Raw genomic sequence first — 25337 nt, forward strand, 5'->3', positions numbered from 1 at the left:
AATACTAATGTTGTTGATTTTTCTGGCATAGAAAATGCAATAAATGAGAAAATGCCTATGCATCAAGATTAATTAAGTTGAAGGAGGCAAAGAAAGATTTTTGGCATATGAAACCATAATGAAGGATACTTCCAACATGAATGAGATCGACTCAACGTGAAGCTCATGAGAAGTATTGTAACTATTTTAAACAACAATATGGGTTTTAATTTCTTTTGGGGTTTAGGGAAGTATTTGAGTTTTAATTTCTTTTATTATTGTAATTCAAATTCTGTTGTTATGAAACTAGTCATTGTAAAACTAGCCGTTGTAAAACTAGTCGTTGTAAAACTATTTATATGTAGACTTTGTCATCCAATCCTACTCATTCTCACATCTTCTCACACAAAATACCTATCTATTCTTCTTCGATTTTTAGATAGATACGTAATGGATCAAAACAATAATTTAGATAATCCAAACATCAATTTAGATGATCTTTTGGATCAATTCATAGATGATGAACTACACGACAACACCAACGAAGAATTGATCCGTTTGATGATAGAAACCTATCAACAACGACTTCCCAACACCACAAGGTCAAACAAAACAAGGAGGGTAGTTCATCGAAATCGTGAGGAAGGTCATGAATGATTGTTCAATGACTATTACTCTAAAAATCCAGTATACACAGAAACTCAGTTCTAAAGACGGTTTCGCATGTGACGACATGTGTTTCTCTGAGTTGTAGATGTTGTAAGCAATCATGATGAGTACTTTCGAATGAGGCTCGATGCAACACGTAGAAGGGGCCTATCACCATTATAAAAGAGCACAACTTCTCTTCGTATGCTGGCTTATGGGACACCTGTTGACTTTGTGGACGAGTATATTAGAATTGGTGAAACTAGTGTAGTGGAATGCTTACAAAGATTCATGAAAGGAATTTGTGAAAAATTTAGGGGTGAGTATCTGAGACGCCCTAATAACGAAGACATTCAACTACTACTATGGGTGGCAGAGGCACGTAGGTTTCCTGGAATGCTAGGTTCAATTAACTGTATGCATTGAGAATGGAAGAATTGTCCAGTTGCGTGGAAAGGTCAATTTTGTCAAGGTCATCATGCCAATCCAACAATCATTCTTGAAGCTGTTGCATCACAAGACTTGTGGATTTGGCATGCATTTTTTGGAACTATAGGTTCAAATAATGATATTACTGTCTTAAATGCATCTAATGTATTTAACGAAGTTCTTTTAGGAACTGCTCTGACAGTGCAATACACCGTGAATAGAACCCAATATAATATGGGTTACTATCTAGCAGATGGCATATATCCAGACTTTGCTACATTTGTCAAGACCATCTCCATGCCACAGGGGAAAAAAAGGAAATTATTTGCCGAACGACAAGAATCAACGAGAAAGGATGTAGAACGTGCATTTGGAGTGCTTCAATCTCGATTCGCAATCATACGAGGTTCGACACATTTTTGGGATGCTGCAATAATGAAAAATATAATTTATGCATGTATCATATTGCATAACATGATTATCGAGGACGAGCGAGACACCTATCAAAATTATATTGATTATGATGGTGTAGATGATGACATGTCAAGATCTGAAATATTTATAGGTGTTCATCCCAATTTTAGAACAACATACCTTCAAAGGAGAGCATACATTCATGATAAACGAATACACCGCCAACTTCAAGCAGATTTTATTGAACATATTTGGGAATGTTTTAGAAATAATAAGGAAAAAAATTAATTTCATATAATGTTTATGCATTTACTATTGCTTTATTTTATTTTTAATATCTACTTATTGTGTATTTTTTCTCATAATTTATTTTCTTTCATTGTAGTGCAGTTGTCCTTTTTAATAAAAATTTAAATTTGGTTCATAAATAATTAGAAAAACAATTCTAAAAGTTGAATTTCTTAAAGTTTCTTACTATTAGAGTAAATTTGCTTAATGAGTTGCTTCCATTGGAGATGTCCCAAGTATCCTTCACCTTTGTCCTTATGTCACCCGAGGCTCAATGATCATCGTCCCTTACTTTGAAGTAGACCCAATATATATTTATTTTATTTTGGAAATGTTGGGGTCACTCGAATAAAAGACTCACTACTCAAAAATTTGGCACCAACGGGATACCTACCATATGGAATCAGGATGGGTTATAGGCATAGGTATTCGAGGTTGGCTCAAAATGATAAAATGGAGAGAGGTTGTTAGAGGTTGCTTGGGTACATTAAGCAGTTACGACATAGAAGTTACTACGTTAGGTGTCGAAGGGATAAAAGCACGTGGGACAGGTGGTTACGAGGAGTTACACTAAAAGCCAAGCGGTTTACATAATGGATAGTGGTTATGCACCCACGATGAGCCCACACAAGATTAACCGCTCTCGATCATTTCTATAAATGGAAGAGGCAATCTTGTGTACAAGGGTCAAAAGAATCATACTTGTACTCTCATAAGCATTCACCGCTTGCGCATATGGCTTCTGTGCATGGAATTGTTTGGTATGACAACTTCTTGGCCATATTTTCTTTCTATTTCTAGGATTAATTTAGTTTCGTTTAGTTCCGTAGTGTAGTTCGTAGTTCATAGCCTGCTATTCTTAAAATCGTTACACTTTGTAATCCGCATTTATGTGATTTGGATAATGATTTGTATTGTCGATCTATGTATCACTCACTCAATTTATATAAGTGTTTACATGCATGAAAATTATTGTTTTATAATCGTTGATGAATATCTGGAAATAGGTTCCTATTAGTTGCGTTAATTCTGTCATTGTCTCCATTCTTAATAGGCTTAATTTCGTATGTACCTAAATTGAAACAACTTTGTGCTAGTTCAAATAAAAAGAACTCATAAACGTAACTTCCCCACAAACAAATTGGCACGCCCGGTGGGACTTGTTTTGTATTTGAAACATAATTGAAACTAGTTTTAGGTATGTTGTATGAGACTTAGGAGTGGAAGAACCATGTCTACATCTAGAGAGGTGAATAACGATGTTCCAGTAGATATGGAAAATAGAAATTCAAATCCTAATTTGGAAAATGTAACTGTCTTAACAACGGGGGCAAAGCCGCCTCCTGTAGTACCTAAAAATGTGGCTAGACAAATAACTGTATCTTAAGAATTTTTAAATGCCACTCGAGAATACCCATGGGGTATGCCTCCAAATTGGCGAACCACCCAACCCATACATGTCGAGATGCCTTTGCCTTATTTAGGGCTAAATCCACAACTGCACGTATCCCCACAAGGGTACAATCCTGCTCCACACGGAATGGGTTTTGTTATGCAAGATCCTTACGAACATGTGGGTACTAGGCAAGAAGGGTCTCTGGTTCGACAAAGTAACTATGTCCCCACAGGTATAAGTAATCAAGCTATGATAGCCCTTCGACAACAAATGGACCATAGTAATCATGACATTATATGAGTTAATAAACAAATTAGGAGATAAAGTGAGAGATAATTAGCCTTCGAGATGAAGTAGAAAATCATGTTGGGAATGGAGGTTTTCCCCAAAATCTAGGTAGGCCTCATAGGAACCGCGAGAAAAATTTAGATCAAGTTGTAGAGAGGATATTAAACAGGCATGGGTTCAAGATAGGACGAAATGAGCGTCCTTATTTTGTATCTGCCTTCCCAGAATACATAACCCAAGTAGAACTGCCTAGAGGGGTAAAAACCCCAAAGTTCTCGAAATTTGTGGGAGAATTGAATGAGTCTACTGTCGAACATATAGCAAGGTATTTAGTCGAATGCGGGGATTTAGGGAACAATGAATATTTAAAGATGAAGTATTTCCCAAGTTCTTTGACTAAACATGCGTTTACATGGTTTACAACTTTACCTCCTAATTCGATAAATACTTGGGCTCAATTAGAATGAAATTTTCATGAGCATTTTTTTAAGGAGAAACTAAAGTGAGTCTAGTTGATTTAATGAACATAAAAAGGAAAAATCATGAAACATTAGACGACTATTTGAATAGGTTCAGGCAATTAAAATCCCGATGTTATACCAACATACCTGAACATGAATTGGTTAAAATTTCTACTACAGGGTTAGATTTTTCAATTCGTAAAAAACTAGTGAATGAAAAGTTAAGGGATATGGCCCAGTTAGAAGAAAAAGTGAGAAGGATCGAACAGATTAAGATAGAGAAAGAAAAATTAAGAAAGTTCGATAGGTTCATTTGAAAAGAAAAAGTTGCTTATATAGAGAATGCAGAGATCAGTGAGGACGCTAATTATGAGGGTATGAGTGAGGATTTCGAAGTAAACATAGCTGAATTACGTCCTGGTCCTACATATCAATGTCAGATGGTAAAATCAGGAGATAATTTAGAAGGGGGCACAACAAAATGATATAGTTTCGATGTAACAAAAGCTGATAAAATATTTGATATTTTGTTAAAAGATAAACAGATTGTACTCCCAGAAAACCACAGTGGCCGAAGTGGATGTTGCAGAAGAAGCCATAGTAACAACGAGAAGCAAGAAGAGCAGCAAGAAAAGCAAGACCGGAAAGAGTTGGAGAAGAAAGAGATCCGTGTGCATAATGAAATTGGTAAAAGTAATTTTACCCTAAGTGAGACTTTTAAACAATGCTAACGGGCCTAAGTAAAATGGGCCAACAGGTCAGATCAACCATCAAACGTTTCAAATCACGCTTCAAATCAACGGACAGGAGTATAGAAAAACGCGAATGGGCCCCGTCAAATTTATGAGGGGTAGTAAAATTTTAAATACAACGGTAACCACATTTAATGGTGCTTCAAATTAGGTTTCTGTCGAAAAGTTGAAATATGGAGTTTGTTCTTTAGCCAAAAGGAGAAATCGAATCAATGTCTATCGAAAAGGAATAGGAATTCAATCTTCCCTCGCCCTGGCACAAGACTAAATTCCTAGGGGGGCATTTGTTGGGGTCACTCGAATAAAAGACTCACTACTCGAAAATTTGGCACCAACGGGATACCTACCATATGGAATCAGGATGGGTTATAGGCATAGGTATTCGAGGTTGGCTCGAAATGATAAAACGGAGAGAGGTTGTTAGAGGTTGCTTGGGTAGATTAGCAGTTACGACATAGAAGTTACTACATCAGGTGTCAAAGGGATAAAAGCACGTGGGACAGGTGGTTATAAGGAGTTACACTTAAAGCCAAGCGATTTATGTAATGGACAACAGTTATGCACCCACGTTGAGCCCACACAAGATTAACCGCTCTCGATCATTTCTATAAATGGAAGAGGCAATCTTGTGTACAAGGGTCAAAAGAATCATACTTGCACTCTCATAAGCATTCACCGCCTGAGCATATGACTTCTGTGCATGGAATTGTTAGGTATGACAACTTCTTGGCCATATTTTCTTTCTATTTCTAGGATTAATTTAGTTTCGTTTAGTTCTATATATGGCTTCTGTGCATGGAATTGTTGAGTATGACAACTTCTTGGCCATATTTTCTTTCTATTTCTAGGATTAATTTAGTTTCGTTTAGTTTCGTAGCGTAGTTTGTAGTATTCATAGCCTGCTACTCTTAAAATCGTTACACTTTGTAATCTGCATTTATGTGATTTGGATAATGATTTGTATTGTCAATCTATGTATCACTCACTCAGTTTATATAAGTGTTTACATGCATGAAAATTATTGCTTTATAATCGTTGATGAATATCTGGAAATATGTTCCTATTAGTTGCGCTAATCCTATCATTGTCTCCATTCTTAATAGGCTTAATTTCGTATATACCTAAATTGAAATAACTTTGTGCTAGTTCAAATAAAAAGAACTCATAAATGTAACTTCCCCACAAACAGGAAAGTAAAGCAATGCAAACAATAGCTCTACGGCTCTAGTGCATATTTCGCAGTCAAACATTACATAAAGTGCTACGTGCTAAGCAATGACGAAATCTTCTGGGTTTGTATGAAACAATGAATAGAAAAAACCCATGTTAGGTATTGCCGAAAGGGACCGCGTTATGGAAAGTACTAAGCAATTTTTAATAGCGCAGAAACAAGTATACAAGTTTTCACCTAAAGTATTTTTTTTTCCAATCTATTCCACATATTAAATCATTAGAATGAACTAGAAAACAACATTATCTTGAGTTTTATTAGTAAATGATAAAATTTAGTATATCATGCATATTTTTGTCCAACGTAAAAACTACTTTGATTACTTCAACCACAAATCAATTTTTCATTCAGAATTAATTTTCCAACGTAAATAGAATATTTATATATAATAATTAAGTGTTACTTCAATATTTTTTTTATAATCATATTATTAATGTGAATTATTAACCGATTTTGTAAATAAAAATTATTTAAAAAAAAAAAACCTCATTAGTCACCTTTATATTTTCTTCTAATTTGAGATTCAAAATTGAAACCTTAATTAACAGAATTGATATCGGTTCCACTCAAACCGACAAACATAACTTCAGTTGACGTAAGGTGAAACTAAAAGTCATCACGTTCAAAATCTCATTTATAGGTCAAAAATTTCATCCTATTTAATTAACTCAATCAAAGTCTTAAAAGATGCAACTTGTAATTGTCAACTTTACCCAGTAAAGGTGTGCGTTCAAATTAATTTATATGTTGAGATTAAGATATTTTTTATTTAATAACTTTCTGGAAAAAGAAACCATTTATTTTAAAAAATAACAATACGAGTTGTTTTAAGCATCAAAGCCGCCCTCAACATGATGCCAATTCACCAAACCCGCCGGCGAATTTTAGTTGTCTATATAAAGGAATAAGGATCATATTCAGTAGCCGTAACCAACAATTAACCACAACAAGAAGAAAACAACATATTATGAGTTCAGAAAATTGTACACAAAGGAAGCATTATGTTCTGGTGCATGGGGCATGCCATGGAGCTTGGTGTTGGTATAAGCTCAAGCCACTCTTGGAATCTGCAGGACACAAGGTCACAGTGCTTGATCTTGCAGCTTCTGGCATCAACATGAAGAGAATAGAAGATGTTGTTACTTTCTCAGAGTATTCTGAACCTTTGTTGCAGCTATTGGCCACACTTGCCCAAAATGAGAAGATAGTTCTAGTTGGCCACAGCCTTGGAGGACTCAGCATAGCACTTGCAATGGACAAATTCCCAGAAAAGGTAGCTGTTGCTGTTTTCTTAACAGCTGTAATTCCAGACACTGAACACAAACCATCCTATGTCTTGGAAAAGGTTTGCTTCTCATCCACTTCATCATGCTAAAAAAATTCCTCATTTTTTCCACCCCACGCAAGTGCTACCATTGAAATATGTCATCACATATATAGATTATCTTCAAACGACTCGTTAAAATTTTTTTAAAAAAAATACTCATGCCACCTAAATCGTTATGGACATTATATAAAATAGTCTCAAAAACATAAAAAAAAAATACAAAATAATTCTATTTACATAAATAATTTTAGAAATTACCTACAAAGTTCAAAAAGTCATATACAATGAAAAAGAAAATAATGCACATGTAGTTTGACTATTTTGAGCGAATAATTCGACCTTTTGCAAACAAAAAGACGCCAAAGACACAATTCAGTACTGTCTATACAAAGTACCCTCTGGAAAAAAAGAAGAAAAAAAAACATCATGGGTTAGGAAATTGTATGGATAGGAAGCATTATGTTCTGGTGCATGGGGCTTGCCATGGAGCTTGGTGTTGGTATAAGCTCAAGCCACTCTTGGAATCTGCAGGACACAAGGTCACAGTGCTTGATCTTGCAGCTTCTGGCATCAACATGAAGAGAATAGAAGATGTTGTTACTTTCTCAGAGTATTCTGAACCTTTGTTGCAGCTATTGGCCACACTTGCCCAAAATGAGAAGATAGTTCTAGTTGGTCACAGCCTTGGAGGACTCAGCATAGCACTTGCAATGGACAAATTCCCAGAAAAGGTAGCTGTTGCTGTTTTCTTAACAGCTGTAATTCCAGACACTGAACACAAACCATCCTATGTCTTGGAAAAGGTTTGCTTCTCATCCTAATCTTAATACTTAAACATTTCGTCAGTTTTCAAACCCCACGCATGTGCAAAATGTGATAAAATAAAAGAATATGAAAACTCATCAGTTTACAATGGTGCAAAAGTATTTGACTTTGTACTCATTTGCTGATATTTTATCATATAATTATTTTGTAAAATTGATCTATTCTTAGATCAAAATATTTTCACATTTAAAAATATGAAAATAAAAATTGTTGTATTGTAATTAATGTTTAATTTTAAATCTATAATCAAGATATTCACCATATTTTTTAATTCCAATACAAGTTAATTTCATATATATATATATATATATATATATATATATATATATATAATATAGAAAATATCAACCGTTAAATTATAAATTCATATATATCACATCTATATTTATATTAAATTTTATTAAAATTGAATAATAATTAAAAATAATTTAAATATTTATAATTTAATATATTTTAAAATACATATATTATCTTAATTTTGATTTATATGAATGTAGTATCAATTAAAAAGTAATCTAATAAATAATTTTTTTTAGTGACAAGATTTAAGAGAAAAAAACGTACATTTAACAGATGTAATAATTTTTTTTTATTTTTAATATAAAATTATTAAAAGATGTAATAATTAATAAAAATTATATCGATAACATTTAATCTCTTTGTATGTATATATATAAATTTTAATTTTATTAGATAAAACCTATATAAAGTAATGGAAGACAAATCTAACACAAAGTATTGGTAAACAATTATTTTTGGGCTAAATTATAGAAAAAATACACTTGTCCTTACCATTTTATTTTTATTTTTTTTACTTCAATAGTACTACGAGAGTAACCGAGCAGAAAATTCGCTAGACAATTGTCGTAACCGGGATCACGACGGGATGACGCTAACATTTTTATTTTTCAATGGAGCCGCCACCAATATTTTATTTTAAGGGAAAAACATTAGAAAACCCTTTAAAAGATAATCTTTAAAATTAAAGTTAGGTTCGGGAGTCGATTACGTGTAGGGAAGGTATTAGCACCCTACAACGCCCGTAAAAACAGTACCTTTAATTAATTGCGCAAAATTATATGAATTTATAAATATTTAATTTATTCCTCAAAAACGTATGTGACATATATTTTCTTTAATCTAAGATGCCCCCTTTTTTTATTTTTTATTATTAGAAAATTATAGAGATTTGGGTTAGCAAATGGCTAATCAATAAACCCTTCCAATAACATGAAAGATAGAATTGTTATTCAATCCATGTTATTGACTTTATTTGTTGATACTAAAATATGTTTAAAGTGTAGGACAATGAATAAGTATTATATTAACTTTTATGATTTACATGATATTAAAGAGTAGAAGTTCTACTCAATTAATATCATTAACCATAAAAATAAATGTACATAAGAAAAATTATGTTTATATTTTTATTTAAAGAAATAGATTTTGCACAAGGATCCAAGTTAGCAAATGGTTAATCAATAAATCCCTTCAATAACGATAAAAATAGAAATGTTATTTAATTAACGTTATTGGTTGCAACAGATCTTTACTCTTTAGAAAGAAATTTCATATATGAGAGTTTAAGCTAGCAAATGATGACTAGTCATTAAACCCCAGGACCTAATAATGTTAAAGATAAAAATGTTATTCAATTAACATTATTATTGGTCGTATATTAAATATTTTTTTTTAAATAATAATCTTAAAGGCAACAAATCGTATTCACTATATACAAACAATAAGCAAAAATAAATAAACAAACAAATAAAAATAAAATAATAATAATAATAAATAAATAAATAAAAGAAAAATTAAGAGAAGAAACGATATCAAATGAGTTGAATCTTTGAATATAATGATCAAGAAGGTGCTTTTTGGCTACCTTTCACACTACAGAGGTGTCTCAAAGATTTTAAGAAATACAAAAGAGAGGGGGAAGAGAGAGAAAAAAAAATTCGAGCTCTGAAGAGTACTGGACGAAATTTTTCAGGTCCTCGAGAAATGAGCCCCAGCTGTCTATTTATAGACTTCGGGAAGGGGTCCAGAACGGCCCGTTCCAAAATCGGAACGGCCGTTCTGGACATGGCCGTTGTGTGAAAAATTCGTATACTGGAACGGCCCGTTCTGAAATCAGAACGGCCCGTTCCAGCATTGAGAATAACACCCAATTTTTTAGACCGGAACAGCCATGGAACGGCCCGTTCCAGATGTAGGAACGGCCCGTTCCTTTTTAGGAACGGCCGTTCCAATATTGGAACGACCCGTTCCAATTTCGGAACAACCCGTTCCAAATTAGGGTTTTTGGCCTTTTTGGAGCCTTGGAACGGCCCGTTCTGGACCTTGGAACGGCCCGTTCCGGGCCCAAAAAAAAAATACTTAATTTGTGCTTTTGGGCCCTCTAAAGTCCTGTCTTCTTGTCGACATGTTTCGGGATCCTTCCCTTCATAGTAGATGTCTATTTCATCACTTTTGTGAGTCCGGATAAAATTGATTATTCACAGTTGCCCTCTTTATTTATTTCTTATTAAATAATCTAAATAAGGTAATTTAGATCATTTATGATAAGAAAGAAATAAAGATGTGAATTAATTTTATCCAGCTATTGTTGATGAAGTAAGTTCTTGAAAGATTCAATGCTTTTGCTTGAAGCTAGTCAAATGCTAGAATGTTGTGTTGGAATCATCAAGTGCTAGTGCTGGATCATCCGAATGTTAATGTTGAATGCTTGTGCTTGATCAACCGAATGCCAATGTTTGATGGAGTGGTCGAATGCTTGTGCTAGATCGACTGAATGCGTATGCTGAAGTAGTTGAAAGCTTGTGCTTGATGAAGTGGTCAACTGCTTGTGCTGCATCGACTGAATGCTGGTGCCAATTCAATCAAATGCTGGTGCTGGATTGATTGAATGTTGATAGACTGAATGCTACTGCTGGAGTGGTCAAATGCTTGTGCTGTATCGACCGATTGTTGGTGCCAATTCAATCAAATGCTGGTGCTGGGTTGATCGAATGTTGATATTGGATCGACCAAAATGCTTGTGATGGATTAGTCGATGGGTCGCGCCAGGTAAATACTGGGCTTATAAAAAGAAATTGTAACTTGTGCCAGGTAAGTACTGGACTTTATACAAAAGAAAAATGTAACTCGTGCCAGGTAGATACTGGGCTTTAAAAGAAAAATATAACTGGTGCCAGGCAGATACTAGGCTTTAAAAGAAAAATGTGATTGGTGCCAGACAGATACTGGGCTTTAAAAAGAAAAATGTAATTGGTGCCAGACAGATACTCGGCTTTAAAAAGAAAAATGCAACTTGTGCCAGGTAGATACTGGGCTTTAAAAGAAAAATGTAATTGGTGCCAGGCAGATACTGGGCTTAAAAAGAAAGTCATATATGAAGTAAGTGCTTAGCCTAAAAACTCTACGTCATAAGTTCTAGGAAGCAAGAGATGCAAATGAAATGTGATGTGATGCAAAAAGAATGTTATGAGACACATCTTTCAAGACTTAAACTTTTGTTTATTTTCGTTTTTATTTTTGCTTTTGCTTTATTTTTCAGAAATTCCTCATCGTGACACACAGTCAAGGATCATGGATGAGTGAGGTCTTTGGATACTTTCGTCTTGAATGATAGTTGGCTACTTCCTGTGGGTTACCCTTAAGCTGTTGTAAACACTTATGAGTTGAAACAACATTATCCTGTTGGTTGCGCTTTGTAACATTTATCAAGAAATTATCAAGCATACTGTGGCTTTTAAAACTCATAAAAATAATTTGTAATGCCTTGAATTTTCCTTTTTTAGATGTAACATGCATTTCCTTTCAGTATATTATCATAAAATGCAAAAAGAATTGGCAACAAAGAGGTAGGATAATCTTATTTAAGAGAGTAAGAATGTGTTTATAAAGGAAGTCATTGTATGACAAGAATGGAAAATAAGTACAATGGTAGCAATAGGAGGTAACTGTTATGTGAGTGACATTTTCCAGATGAATAATGCTAGTACTACACTTCAATAACCTTGATTGCTCGCTAATAAACTTGAGAGGATAATTCAACGTATTTTCCCCAGTTTGTTTTGCTCTACCGTGTCTGGCCCCAATTGATACCTTGAAATTTGGCGTGATGCTTATCTGCTAGATTGCTTTTTCGAGTTTTCAACCTAGCATGTCGCTTTCAATTTGCTTAGATCGCCTTTTCAGGTTTTCAATCTAACCAGCTCTCTTTTTTTGTGTTTTTTTTTTTACCCTAATTTTTGCCTAGATCGCCCTTTCGGGTTTTCAATCTAGCGAGCTTCCCCCTTTTTTTTGTTGACCCTAATTTTTGCCTAGATTGTTCTTTCAAATTTTCAATCTAGCGGGCCGCTCTAACTTTTGCCTAGATTGCCCTTTCGGGTTTTCAATCTAGCGAACATTTTTTCTTTTGTATAAATGGCCATGAAAAATTGCATTCAACTTTTCTCCTTAATGAGATTTAGTTGATCCAAACGGGTTTGGACCCATTCTGCTTCTTCTAATTTGGCTTCCGTCAATACTCTTAAAGATGGAATTTCAACCTTGATTGGAAGGACTGCTTCCATTCCATAAACTAAGGAAAATGGGGTTGCCCCAGTTGATGATCCTCTTGATATTCTTGTTTGCTGCTCATGTAAAGCAAATGGAAGCATCTTATCCCAATCTTTGTATGTCACTACCATTTTCTGAATGATCTTCTCGATGTTCTTGTTTGCTGCTTCAACTACCCCGTTCATCTTTGGGCGGTATGGGGAAGAGTTATGGTGCTGAATTTTGAAGTCAACACATAATTCTGTCATCATCTTGTTGTTCAAGTTGGTTATATTAATAGTGATGATTCTGCTTGGCACACCGTAACGAAAAATTAATTCCCTTTTGATGAACTTTACAACCACATTTCAAGTCACATGGGCATATGAAGCGGCTTCAACCCATTTGGTGAAATAGTCAATAGCAACCAGAATGAAGCGATGTCCATTTGACACTTTCGACTCAATAGGGCCAATAAAATCCATTTCCCACATTGAAAATGTCCAAGGTGGTGAGAAAACATTAAGAAAATTTGGTAAAGCATTGATGTTATCAGCATACATCTAGTATTTAGAGCAATCATTTTCCATTTCCTCACAAGTCTGATTAACTGCACAATCAAAATTATTTGATGCAACACTAGCATTATCACTTTTGAGCGCATTTTTTGCATTCTTTAAAGTTAGAATAAGATTGAGTAAAAAGATTAAGGAGAAAGGAAGAGGTAAAAGGTGAAAGATGAGTGAATGTTTTTTTGAGATTAAGGAGAAAGGAAAGGGTAAGAGATGAAAGAAGAATGAATGCATTTTATTTAATATTTAAAAGGAAAAACATGAGCCCTTATTTAAAGAAATAAATCTTAAAGCCTTGGGAAGAGAAATAAGACTGACATTACAAGAAAATTACTTAAAATTTGAATTAAAAACCAACAGGCAGCTTGACAATCTCCCAATTGTTAAGTTCCACGTTCAGTGGACAAGCGTGAACCAGACTAGCATGTTCATTCTCGCAAGAGTCTTGCTCAACAATAGCTATTGAGTTTGGAAACTCAAACCCATCACACCAAAAGCTTTCTCACAGATCACTGAGAGGGACCCCATCTACTCTCCTCAATAGAATTAACTGTCGGCCCTCCATGACCTGGTAGAGGGTTATTCCCAATGTTAGGATTGTCCTCTTTAAAGTTTAACCACCCAGCCTTAGTCAAACTTTGTACCTTGGTTTTTAGTGCCCTGCAATTTTCAATGGAGTGACCAATAGCTCCCGCATGATAATCACATTTGGCATTAACGTCGTATCCCCTAGGATATGGTGGTTCTATGGGCTTCATCGGGCAACGTACTACTAGTGAATTTTGTAGTAGGAGAGGGAACAAGTCAGTATAGGAGATAGGGATAGGGTCAAACTCAATTGGTTTCCGATCTTGGGTATTTTGTGACCTCACATGGTTAGAATTTTGGTTCCATGGCTGGGTAGATTGAGGTGGTCGTGCGGTAGGTATTGTGGGTGAAGCTTGCAGAGCTTGATGGATAGGTTGTTGAGGATGTGATGAGACGGCAGTGATATTTGGGTAGACCATGTGAGGGGTATAAAAATAAGGAGGTTGGTTGTTAGGTGACCTAGGGGAGTTGAATGTCACTGCATTTGTATCTCCTTCTTTTTTCTTTCCTGCACCATTTGAAAATTTTCTTAAACCAGTTATTTCAATAGAGTTAACCGCAATCTTCCCACTCCTCATGCCATTCTCAATCCTTTCCCCGATGATGACTATATCAGAGAAATTTGATAAAATATTCCCAATCATTTTATCATAGAACGGTGCTTGTAAAGTATCAATGAACAGGGCTACTGCTTCTCTATCAGACAAAGGAGGTTCCACTTGTGCTGCCACTTCTCTCCATCTCTGAGCATATTCCTTAAACATTTCACCATCTTTTTTAGACATGTTACGTAGTTCAAACCTATCTGGAACCATGTCAAGATTATACTTATATTGTTTAAGGAAAGCATCAGCTAAATCCTTCCAGGAGCGGATATAGGCCCGTTCAAGATGCATATACCAATTTAAAGCTGCCCCAGTTAAAGAATCCTGAAAACAATGAATAAGCAACTTATCATTGCGAGCATACGCTGCCATCTTTCTGCAGTACATGGTCATGTGATTCTTTGGACAACTTGTTCCTTTATATTTATCAAATTTAGGAACTTTGAACTTTGGGGGGAACTCTATGTCTGGAACCAAACAAAGATTGACAGCTTCACCAATATCATAGCTACCTCCTTCCACAACCTTTAGCCTCTCTTCTGTAACATCTCAGTTTTCAACATGATTATTACTATTATTATTATTATTGTCATTATTACTATGTGGTATTTGGTCATAATTTGGTGGTTATATTTTACTTCAATTATAGATAATTCACACTCCATTTATGCTTAGAAAGATATGTGTGTTGTTAGATCTAATTAGATAGTTGTGAAATTTTTTTTTTTAGAATCATTTCTCGCTGGGCTGACTGACTAGTCTCAGTGTCCGAGGCATAACTTGGGCTGTGATGGTCCAAATGATGCAAAATTGGTGTCAATGGAAATCTAAGAGAAAAACGCACAAATTTTGCAGAAATAGCCATTTGCAAAATCGGTCGTTTAGGAGGTCAAAATTGGACTTTTATTAATACAATTGTTTCTCGCTGGGCTGATTGGCAAGCCTCGGTGTTTGGGGTATAACTTGGTCGGTGGTTGTTCAAATGATACAAACTTGGTGGCTATGGAAAGATAAGAGAAAATCCTACAACTTTCATGAAGGAAATATTTTCAGATTCGGCTGTCTATAAGGTCCAAATCAGTAGCCAAAGTCGGTGCGGAAAAGAACATGGCACCAACTCCATTAATTCACACCAACTCCATTAATTCATCCCACCAACTTCTATAATTCATTCCACTAATTCATTCCACTTAGTTTTGTCTATCTTTTCTCCATTATTTTACATTTTTTTAATGTGTTTTGGAGGCTATAAATAGGCCTTCACTTCTCCATTGCAAACCATCCCAAGAAACACTTCTCATTCTCATCCTCTCTTCTCTCATACTCTCTTCTTTCCCTCTTCTTCTCTTTGAAGACCAAGGGAAAATCTAGAGGAGGAGGTTCTGTCCTAGTTTTAGCTCCGGTCCCTGTTTTAGACGGAAGGAGCCTTGGGGAGGCAGCTGTGCTATAGTCTCAGTTTCTGCCCGAGTTTCAGTTCAGAATTATCCAAGTAAGGGTGGCATTTATAAAATTAATCTAGTATGGGTAGTACTTATAAGACTTAATCTAGTATACATGAGCATGATAGGAGTAGTATAACTTTTAATATGCTATTTTGTTTGTATGAAGGTTGTTATTTATTTAAATTGATGGTTGTTATTTATTCAAGTTGGTGGTTGTTTTGGATATTTAATTTGACATGGTTATGATTATGTTTATATATATAATTATGAAGTATGTGTATGTGGTTTGGAAAAGTAAATAGGACTGAGAGGAGTAAGGTTATGGCTGGGAGATCTCTTGGTGAGATCAGGGATATAATCTTTGGAGAAAATATGAAATTTCGGAATCCCATTGTGAGGATTTCCAATTTGGAACTTTTCCAAGGATTATATAGTAAACCACTTCAGATGTTAGGTGGATTCTGAAGTACTCCTCTAAGTATCTATTTGCTACCGGTATGGGTCTGGGTCGAGTCATACCGATGGATGAGGTGACCCCACCAGGGTTACGTGACGACGTAATCCAACTGTATACTTTCCATGAGAGGTTAGGCGTGAGACATGGGTTGCTGACATGTTTCACCGTATCAACACTTGGTTTGGATAGGTGTTGAGGCCAACATTTGGTTTGGATGTGTTGGTTACATCATGGATTATACGGTGGTGTGACTTTGCTTTGGATGTGGATTATGTATACATATGGTATGGATTGTATACTAGGGTTATGGATTTCTTTAATTAATATGTATGCTATTGGTTTATATCTATCTTGGAAATACATGTTGGTTTGAACAAATAATTGTTAAATGATATTTATACTATGGTTGGTTTTATACGTGCTAACCCTTATGTTTCCATGTGGTGGAACTGTGATGATCTCACTATGTGGGGGAGCAGATCAGGTGTGAAGCCATAGGATAGCAAGGAGTCTTCTGGGTAGCTGCTTTGAGAAGTGGCTAGGCTTAGAGCTTGACCAGCACCTAGGGTGTTTCTGTTAATGGTTAATGTTAATATATTTTGGATGACTGTATGATTTTACTGAGAATGACTAATATACTTATGTTTGCTATTATGAAAACAATTTTTACACTCTAGCGTAGCTGGCTTTTGCTCTATTTTTTTTATTATAAATGCTCTTTTATTTTGGTTGGTTATTGATGTGATGACCTAAGGTGGGTCGTTACAATTTTGGTATCAGAGCCTGGTCAAGTCTCTTTAGGATTTGTGGGGAATGGTCTTGTTATGTTTCCGTTGTATGGAAACGAATTTTGAAAGGAACTTCATGAGTAACTCATGAGTTTCTTAATCTTGATTAGGAATTTCTTATGAGTTTCGTGTAAACTCATAAAGTTCTTTGACCTTTTTAGGATGACTGGTAGGGGAAATCATTCTAATTCTTCTTCAAGCATGGATGGGCGGCAAATTGCTCGAGCTATGGAGCTAATTGCTGCTACTATTGGATAATAGAATACTTTATGGTGAGCTTAGGTACCAATAGTATGAATAAAGCCTTGATAATCAACTAGAAATTATTGACACCTTAGATTTAGGTGAGACATTGATTTGGCAAGAGTTTACAATTAATGGAATTTAGGAATCTATAGTAGTAGTGATTGAATCCAAAGAGGTTGTATCTGAGAATTGAAGTTTTGATGGGAGATTGGAACGTTCCTTGAGTGTTGGTGCTTGCATGATAACTTTTATGGTTGAGGTAGTATGTGAATTTTATTTTGTGAGCTGTTTTGGTTTAGGATTGTAATGAAAAGCTTGAATATGAGTTTAAGGTGGAAAGGAGTGAGTTTGGAATGATTAAGGTATGTTAGTACACTAATGCTGTATGATATGGGGATTATTTTTGTTGAAATTTTGTTGTACCAGTATGAGTATCATATTGATAGAATCTGATTTTGTGGTCTTTATGAGAATTATGGCTTTAGATACTATCTTTCTAATGGAACTGGAATCAGGTAAAAAGCAGGTCTAGAACTCTAGTTATGACTGCTTTGGTGATCAGAAGTCTAGTTGTTAGAGCTGAATATACTTGAAGTGATTGTTGAAATTTTAGTTAGGAAGGTGATCTTTTTGAAATCTTAAAAGTTGTAGCTTATTCATTTAGCTTTCATTTAAGACAGGTTTGAAATCATTTGGATGAGTATAACTCTATAGATATATACTGTCATGATAGGCATAACAAGGATAAAATAGATTTGGTGATGTTTTGAGGTTTGGTCATTGAAAGGTTGATTAAAATGATATGCTTGGTTCATGGTGATCAATTCATATATGCTTAGGGATAGTATATGTGAAGGAAGTATTCTAATATGAATTGATATGCAAGTATGTGACCTTATGGATCAATTAGTGGATATTTGTGTGTTAATGAAAGGTTTTGATCTTAGGATGTGATACCATCATATTAGAGTTAAGTGTGAAGATATATCCAAGATAAACTTAGGCTAGATTATCTAAGTATGACTCTGATTGTATTAGGTGCGTGTTTTAGGCCATGTAATTTCTTGTGAAGGTTTAACATAGAGCTACCTAAGGTAGAAGTTGTAGTGAGAGATACCTAATTCAATTAGTAAAATTAAGAGTTTTCTTAGGATAATTTATAGGAGATTTATTAAGTAAATTTCTAAGATAGCAGTTCGAGGTTTAGGCTACTCTCATCTCACTCGCCTCTACTACAGGAATCGCTTTGCTTTCTTTTCCTATAGCTACTAAGATAGATTCGGGAAGAGTGTTGATGCATGAAGGAAAGATAGTAGCTTGTGATTCTAGGCAATTGAAAATTCATGAGAGGAATTACCTTATCCATGACCTTGAGTTAGCAATTTTAATTAAGATTTGGAGACACTACATATATGATTCTAAGCTAGAGGTTTTTAGCGATCATAAGAATTTTAAATATCTATTGACAAGAAGAGATAATTGGAATTTTTAAGGACTAGGATTTTGATCTTAATTGTCATTTGGGCAAAGCTAGTATGGTGGTTGATACTTTGAGTAGAAGACCTCTAGATATATCTTCCCTTATGGTTAGAGAGATAGATCTTTTGGTTTGGTCTAAAGATTTAAGTTTGGCTTATGAGGTTACCCTTAGTAGTATGAGACTAGGTATGACTAAAGTAACAAGTGAATTATTGAAGGAAATTGGAGAAGCATAATTAGTTGATTCATTTTGAAAACAAGACAAGAGGATATAGGACAAGGTAGTGGATAAGAGCTGCCTTCGGTATAGATGAGGTGGTAAGACTTGGAGATTGATTCTGTGTAAAACTTACGCTTAGGCACATGATTTTTGGAGAGGGTCGTAGAAATGAAAATATTATTATGGCAGATACCTTGAGTAGGATGATCTTTCGCCTACCACATTTGATGATTTAAGGGTTGGATTTGACTAAAGAACTTAGAGACTTAAGCGTGATGTGTGAGCTCACCCTTAGGAGCATTGAATTTAGTATGTTGAAAGTAACTAATGAATTAATGGACGAGATTAGAGAAGCCTAGGAGTTAAATTCTTTCTTAGTGAACCAAGTGGAGAGGATTAGTAGGGGTGGGTATAAATAGCCCTTTACGAGTGGAAATTGATGATGTTTTGGGGTTCAATAATAGGATCTATGGCCTAGTAATCTTGAATTTAGGAAGATGATCTTAAAGGGAGGACACAAGTGTTCTCTTAGTATCCATTGAGGAGCTACTAAGGTGTATCAAAGTCGTGCAGTGGAAGCATGGTGGCCTTAAGTGTAGAGAGGAATAGAGGATGGTGTGTACTCATATTTAGTATAGTATAAGTCTGAGACAGAACATTAGGTGCCTTTTAGGACTTTTGTAGCCTTTAGATGTTCCTATTTGAAAATGAGATAATGTGTATAGACTTTGTTGTGGGTTTTCCTAGGAAGTTTAGGAAGAATCTTGAACAAGATATGGATGGAGTTTTAAGGTACAAGTGCAGAATTTGTATTCCACAAGATGCAGAATTGAAGAAGTTGATACTTGAGGAAGGTCATAAAAAGCAAGTTGAGTGTACATCAGGGTATGACAAAAATGGTGGAATGGTATAAAGAGGGAGGTGGCCGAGTATGTTGCATCTTGCATTGTGTCAGAAAGCTAAGGTAGAACATCAAAAACCAGGAGGTTTATTATAGATGATGGAAGTGCCAGAATGGAAATGGGATAGTATAACTATGGATTTTGTTGTTGGATTTCCAAGGTCTATTAAGAATTGTGATTCTATTTGGGTGATTGTGGATAGATTAACTAAGTGTGCTCATTTTATTCCAGTGAATATAAAGTGGTCCTTGGAAAAGTTAACTCAGTTGTATATTAAGGAGATTGTTAGATTACATGGTGTGCTCTCCAGTATTATTTCTGATAAGGATCCTCGTTTTACTTCTCGATTTTGGCAGAGTTTGCATCAGGCATTAGGGACTAAGTTGAGACTCAGTTCTGCTTATCACCCACAGACTGATGGACAGTCTCAGAGAACTATCCAATCTTTGGAGGATTTGTTGAGGGCTTGTATTTTGGATTATCTAGGGAGTTGGGAAGAAATGTTACCTTTGGTCGAGTTCACTTATAATAATAGTTTTCACGCAAGTATAGGAATGACACCATTTGAGGCTCTATATGGGAGGAAATGTAGAACACCTTTGTGTTGGTTTAAAGAGGGAGAACATGTATTTTGAAGGTGACTCCTACCACAGGTGTGGGAAGAGCTATTAAAGCTAAGAAGTTGAATCCTAAGTTTATTGGGCCGTATCAAATTCTCAAGGGGATTGGATCAGTGGTATATCAGATTGCATTACCTCCATTCCTGTCTAATTTGCATGATGTGTTTCATGTTTCACAACTGAGAAAGTATATTCACGATCCGAGTCATGTTTTGGAATCAGAGGCAGTACAATTTAAGGAGAATTTAACTTTTGAGAAACAGCCAGTCTCAATGATAGATAAGAAAGTTAAACATTTGCGGAGAAAATCTATCAATTTGGTAAAGATTATTTGGAATGAGGTTACTAATGAAGCCAGTTGGAAGATAAGATGAAGGATCAAATCTCTTTTCAAGTAAGTGAATTTTCGAGGACGAAAATTTTTGTTGTTGGGGAGAATTGTAACATCTCAGTTTTCAACATGATTATTACTATTATTATTATTATTGTCATTATTACTATGTGGCATTTGGTCATAATTTGGTGGTTATATTTTACTTCAATTATAGATAATTCACACTCCATTTATGCTTAGAAAGATATGTGTGTTGTTAGATCTAATTAGATAGTTGTGAAATTTTTTTTTTTAGAATCATTTCTCGCTGGGCTGACTGACTAGTCTCAGTGTCCGAGGCATAACTTGGGCTGTGATGGTCCAAATGATGCAAAATTGGTGTCAATGGAAATCTAAGAGAAAAACGCACAAATTTTGCAGAAATAGCCATTTGCAAAATCGGTCGTTTAGGAGGTCAAAATTGGACTTTTATTAATACAATTGTTTCTCGCTGGGCTGATTGGCAAGCCTCGGTGTTTGGGGTATAACTTGGTCGGTGGTTGTTCAAATGATACAAACTTGGTGGCTATGGAAAGATAAGAGAAAATCCTACAACTTTCATGAAGGAAATATTTTCAGATTCGGCTGTCTATAAGGTCCAAATCAGTAGCCAAAGTCGGTGCGGAAAAGAACATGGCACCAACTCCATTAATTCACACCAACTCCATTAATTCATCCCACCAACTTCTATAATTCATTCCACTAATTCATTCCACTTAGTTTTGTCTATCTTTTCTCCATTATTTTACATTTTTTTAATGTGTTTTGGAGGCTATAAATAGGCCTTCACTTCTCCATTGCAAACCATCCCAAGAAACACTTCTCATTCTCATCCTCTCTTCTCTCATACTCTCTTCTTTCCCTCTTCTTCTCTTTGAAGACCAAGGGAAAATCTAGAGGAGGAGGTTCTGTCCTAGTTTTAGCTCCGGTCCCTGTTTTAGACGGAAGGAGCCTTGGGGAGGCAGCTGTGCTATAGTCTCAGTTTCTGCCCGAGTTTCAGTTCAGAATTATCCAAGTAAGGGTGGCATTTATAAAATTAATCTAGTATGGGTAGTACTTATAAGACTTAATCTAGTATACATGAGCATGATAGGAGTAGTATAACTTTTAATATGCTATTTTGTTTGTATGAAGGTTGTTATTTATTTAAATTGATGGTTGTTATTTATTCAAGTTGGTGGTTGTTTTGGATATTTAATTTGACATGGTTATGATTATGTTTATATATATAATTATGAAGTATGTGTATGTGGTTTGGAAAAGTAAATAGGACTGAGAGGAGTAAGGTTATGGCTGGGAGATCTCTTGGTGAGATCAGGGATATAATCTTTGGAGAAAATATGAAATTTCGGAATCCCATTGTGAGGATTTCCAATTTGGAACTTTTCCAAGGATTATATAGTAAACCACTTCAGATGTTAGGTGGATTCTGAAGTACTCCTCTAAGTATCTATTTGCTACCGGTATGGGTCTAGGTCGAGTCATACCGATGGATGAGGTGACCCCACCAGGGTTACGTGACGACGTAATCCAACTGTATACTTTCCATGAGAGGTTAGGCGTGAGACATGGGTTGCTGACATGTTTCACCGTATCAACACTTGGTTTGGATAGGTGTTGAGGCCAACATTTGGTTTGGATGTGTTGGTTACATCATGGATTATACGGTGGTGTGACTTTGCTTTGGATGTGGATTATGTATACATATGGTATGGATTGTATACTAGGGTTATGGATTTCTTTAATTAATATGTATGCTATTGGTTTATATCTATCTTGGAAATACATGTTGGTTTGAACAAATAATTGTTAAATGATATTTATACTATGGTTGGTTTTATACGTGCTAACCCTTATGTTTCCATGTGGTGGAACTGTGATGATCTCACTATGTGGGGGAGCAGATCAGGTGTGAAGCCATAGGATAGCAAGGAGTCTTCTGGGTAGCTGCTTTGAGAAGTGGCTAGGCTTAGAGCTTGACCAGCACCTAGGGTGTTTCTGTTAATGGTTAATGTTAATATATTTTGGATGACTGTATGATTTTACTGAGAATGACTAATATACTTATGTTTGCTATTATGAAAACAATTTTTACACTCTAGCGTAGCTGGCTTTTGCTCTATTTTTTTTATTATAAATGCTCTTTTATTTTGGTTGGTTATTGATGTGATGACCTAAGGTGGGTCGTTACATCTTCTAGCATTTGTAACTTTTTGCTAGACTGAACATGCTCAATTCCTGAGGTTGGTTGATATCCCCCAGAAGTTTGGTGAGGATTCCCTTGGTTGGTGAAATTAGAATTTTGGGCTTGGTAGGGAACTTGATGTTTGTAAGAGGTGGCATTCATGAGTGGAACCTCATGTTGGGTTGGTGGCATTTGTTTAGGCGGTTGGTTCACCAATGGTTGGTGCTTATCCGGAGGATCCATGATTGTTGGAGGTGTGTAGTTGGGCGGAAAGCCATATTGTGGCCATTGGACCTCTGGAGGGTCAACATGTTGGTCGGGATTGTTAAGATGTAGAGTTAATGGTTGTGCTGGGGCTGGGGTAAAGCCATGTGGATACGCAGGAGAGGTTGATGATTCTCCTCTAGCTACTGGAGGGGTCCCTTCCATGTTTTTCACTTGTATAGATTGCAACATCTCTATAATTTGGGCCATTTGTTCCTTCAGTTGATTGATATCATTTCTCATTTCTTCGTTGCGTTCCTCCATCTCATCCATGATCTTGGCCTGAGAGCATGTTCTATAACGATGCCGAGGAAACACTTTGTTTTTTTTTCTTTATTGCTTTCAAAATACAAAGTAAATTTTTATGAGTATAAAAGAAAAAAGAAGACACAGATTATTATTATTATTATTATTTATTATTATTATTATTATTTATTTAATTTTTTTGAAAATATTGGTTTTGTATTCAAATTAAAGAGTGATTCCCCATATCTTAACGCTAGAGGCAAAATCTCTTAGGTTATACACGGTTGACACTTATTTCAAGGGAGCATTCACTCCTCAATGGATAAGGTCATCTTACTAGCAATGCAGCAGTACGAACCACATTTTCAAACAAGGATCAATCATTTCAAGATCAAAATGTGATTAACAATCACTCAAGGGAGAATTCTCTCCTCAATAAATGATGTCTAAAACAAGTTATCAAGTCAAATGTGCTATCATTTTAGCAGATCTGACCTACCCTTTGGAGATCATTTTTTTAGCACATTTATCCTAATACTCTTGCTTAACACTGATGCATTGCTCGTATGATTTTGAATTCCCTCCATATTGAATACTATCAATTATTTTAAGGTTTAAAAGAAAAGAAAAAAATGAGATGAAGACTTAATTAAAATGTGACTTACTATGCCCCTAATATGCATGTATGCATGACTTTTTATCATCTATCCTTTATTTATTAAAAAATTTATTTTAGGCAAGAAAAACAACCTAAAAAATTGATATTGGATATAAATTTATGATGCATGAATGTATAACATATTTTTTTGTTAGTATGAACATATATCAAAAGAGGGATAGAGAGTACTGCGATGTGACCTATTACGGTAAACCTAGGGAAGAAAAATTTCTAAGGTTAACACCCTACTTTGGAAGGTCATTAAGTCCACCTATTAGTGCATGGTTTTGTGGGTGGATCTAAAAACTTCTCAAGAATTATTGGTCCCCAGGTTGCCCTTATCATATAAATAAGGACCTAGCGCATGAACCAATCACAAGTAGGGAACATACCCTCTCAATATGATTAACCCATGCTACTAGTAACAACCTGAGTAGTGACTCAACAACGATCAAATGAGCATCAAGCCCCTCAATAACAGTCATCAAGCCACTTTCTTTTCTATGCTCGCACAGGCTCGGGTATAGAGTCCAAAGTGTGTGAGGTACAAGTGTTAGTGGGTGTAGAGATGCAAATAAAATAAATAAAACTATAATTTAAACTTAAATTCAAACAACACATGCGTAGCAAACAAAAATAACAAAACAAATAAATAAATAAAAAATAAAATAAAAGGAAAGGGAAAAAAATTAATATTTATAAATTCATAATTTTGCGCAATTAATTTAATAAGGCCTGACTCTCAAACTTCCCCAGTGGAGTCGCCATCTGTCGTAACCGGGATCACGACGGGATGACGCTAACATTTTTATTTTTCAATGGAGCCGCCACCAATATTTTATTTTAAGGGAAAAACATTGGAAAACCCTTTAAAAGATAATCTTTAAAATTAAAGTTGGGTTCGGGAGTCGATTACGTGTAGGGAAGGTATTAGCACCCTACAACGCCCGTAAAAACAGTACCTTTAATTAATTGCGCAAAATTATATGAATTTATAAATATTTAATTTATTCCTCAAAAACGTATGTGACATATATTTTCTTTAATCTAAGATGCCCCCTTTTTTTTATTTTTTATTATTAGAAAATTATAGAGATTTGGGTTAGCAA

At 35.2% G+C, this 25337-nt stretch overlaps 2 protein-coding genes across 5 annotated transcripts; both read left to right on the forward strand.

Moving 5' to 3' along the window:
• Window positions 1-429: 429 nt before the first annotated feature.
• LOC145955021 (uncharacterized) lies at window positions 430-1758 on the forward strand. Its single transcript, XM_083069719.1, has 2 exons — window positions 430-600; window positions 1063-1758. Exons 1-2 carry the CDS (start codon window positions 430-432, stop codon window positions 1756-1758), a joined length of 867 nt encoding a protein of 288 aa, XP_082925845.1.
• A 4963-nt stretch (window positions 1759-6721) lies between these two features.
• Window positions 6722-23730, forward strand: LOC109817684 (putative inactive methylesterase 20). Of its 4 annotated transcripts, none has more exons than XM_083068382.1 (5): window positions 6722-7231; window positions 7846-8016; window positions 11598-15837; window positions 16727-21890; window positions 22780-23730. In XM_083068382.1, exons 1-3 carry the CDS (start codon window positions 6854-6856, stop codon window positions 11667-11669), a joined length of 621 nt encoding a protein of 206 aa, XP_082924508.1. In that variant the 5' UTR covers window positions 6722-6853; the 3' UTR covers window positions 11670-15837; window positions 16727-21890; window positions 22780-23730. The 4 variants fall into 4 exon arrangements, with proteins under 4 accessions (XP_082924508.1, XP_082924511.1, XP_082924509.1 ...); XM_083068385.1 differs by having other exon boundaries at window positions 6724-7231; window positions 10824-15837; XM_083068383.1 differs by lacking the exon at window positions 11598-15837 and having other exon boundaries at window positions 6724-7231.
• Window positions 23731-25337: the final 1607 nt, after the last annotated feature.

This window comes from Cajanus cajan, chromosome 2 (genome assembly GCF_000230855.2).
Source record: "Cajanus cajan strain Asha chromosome 2, NIPB_CcT2T_4, whole genome shotgun sequence".
In the NCBI taxonomy this organism is placed as follows: Eukaryota; Viridiplantae; Streptophyta; class Magnoliopsida; order Fabales; family Fabaceae; genus Cajanus; species Cajanus cajan.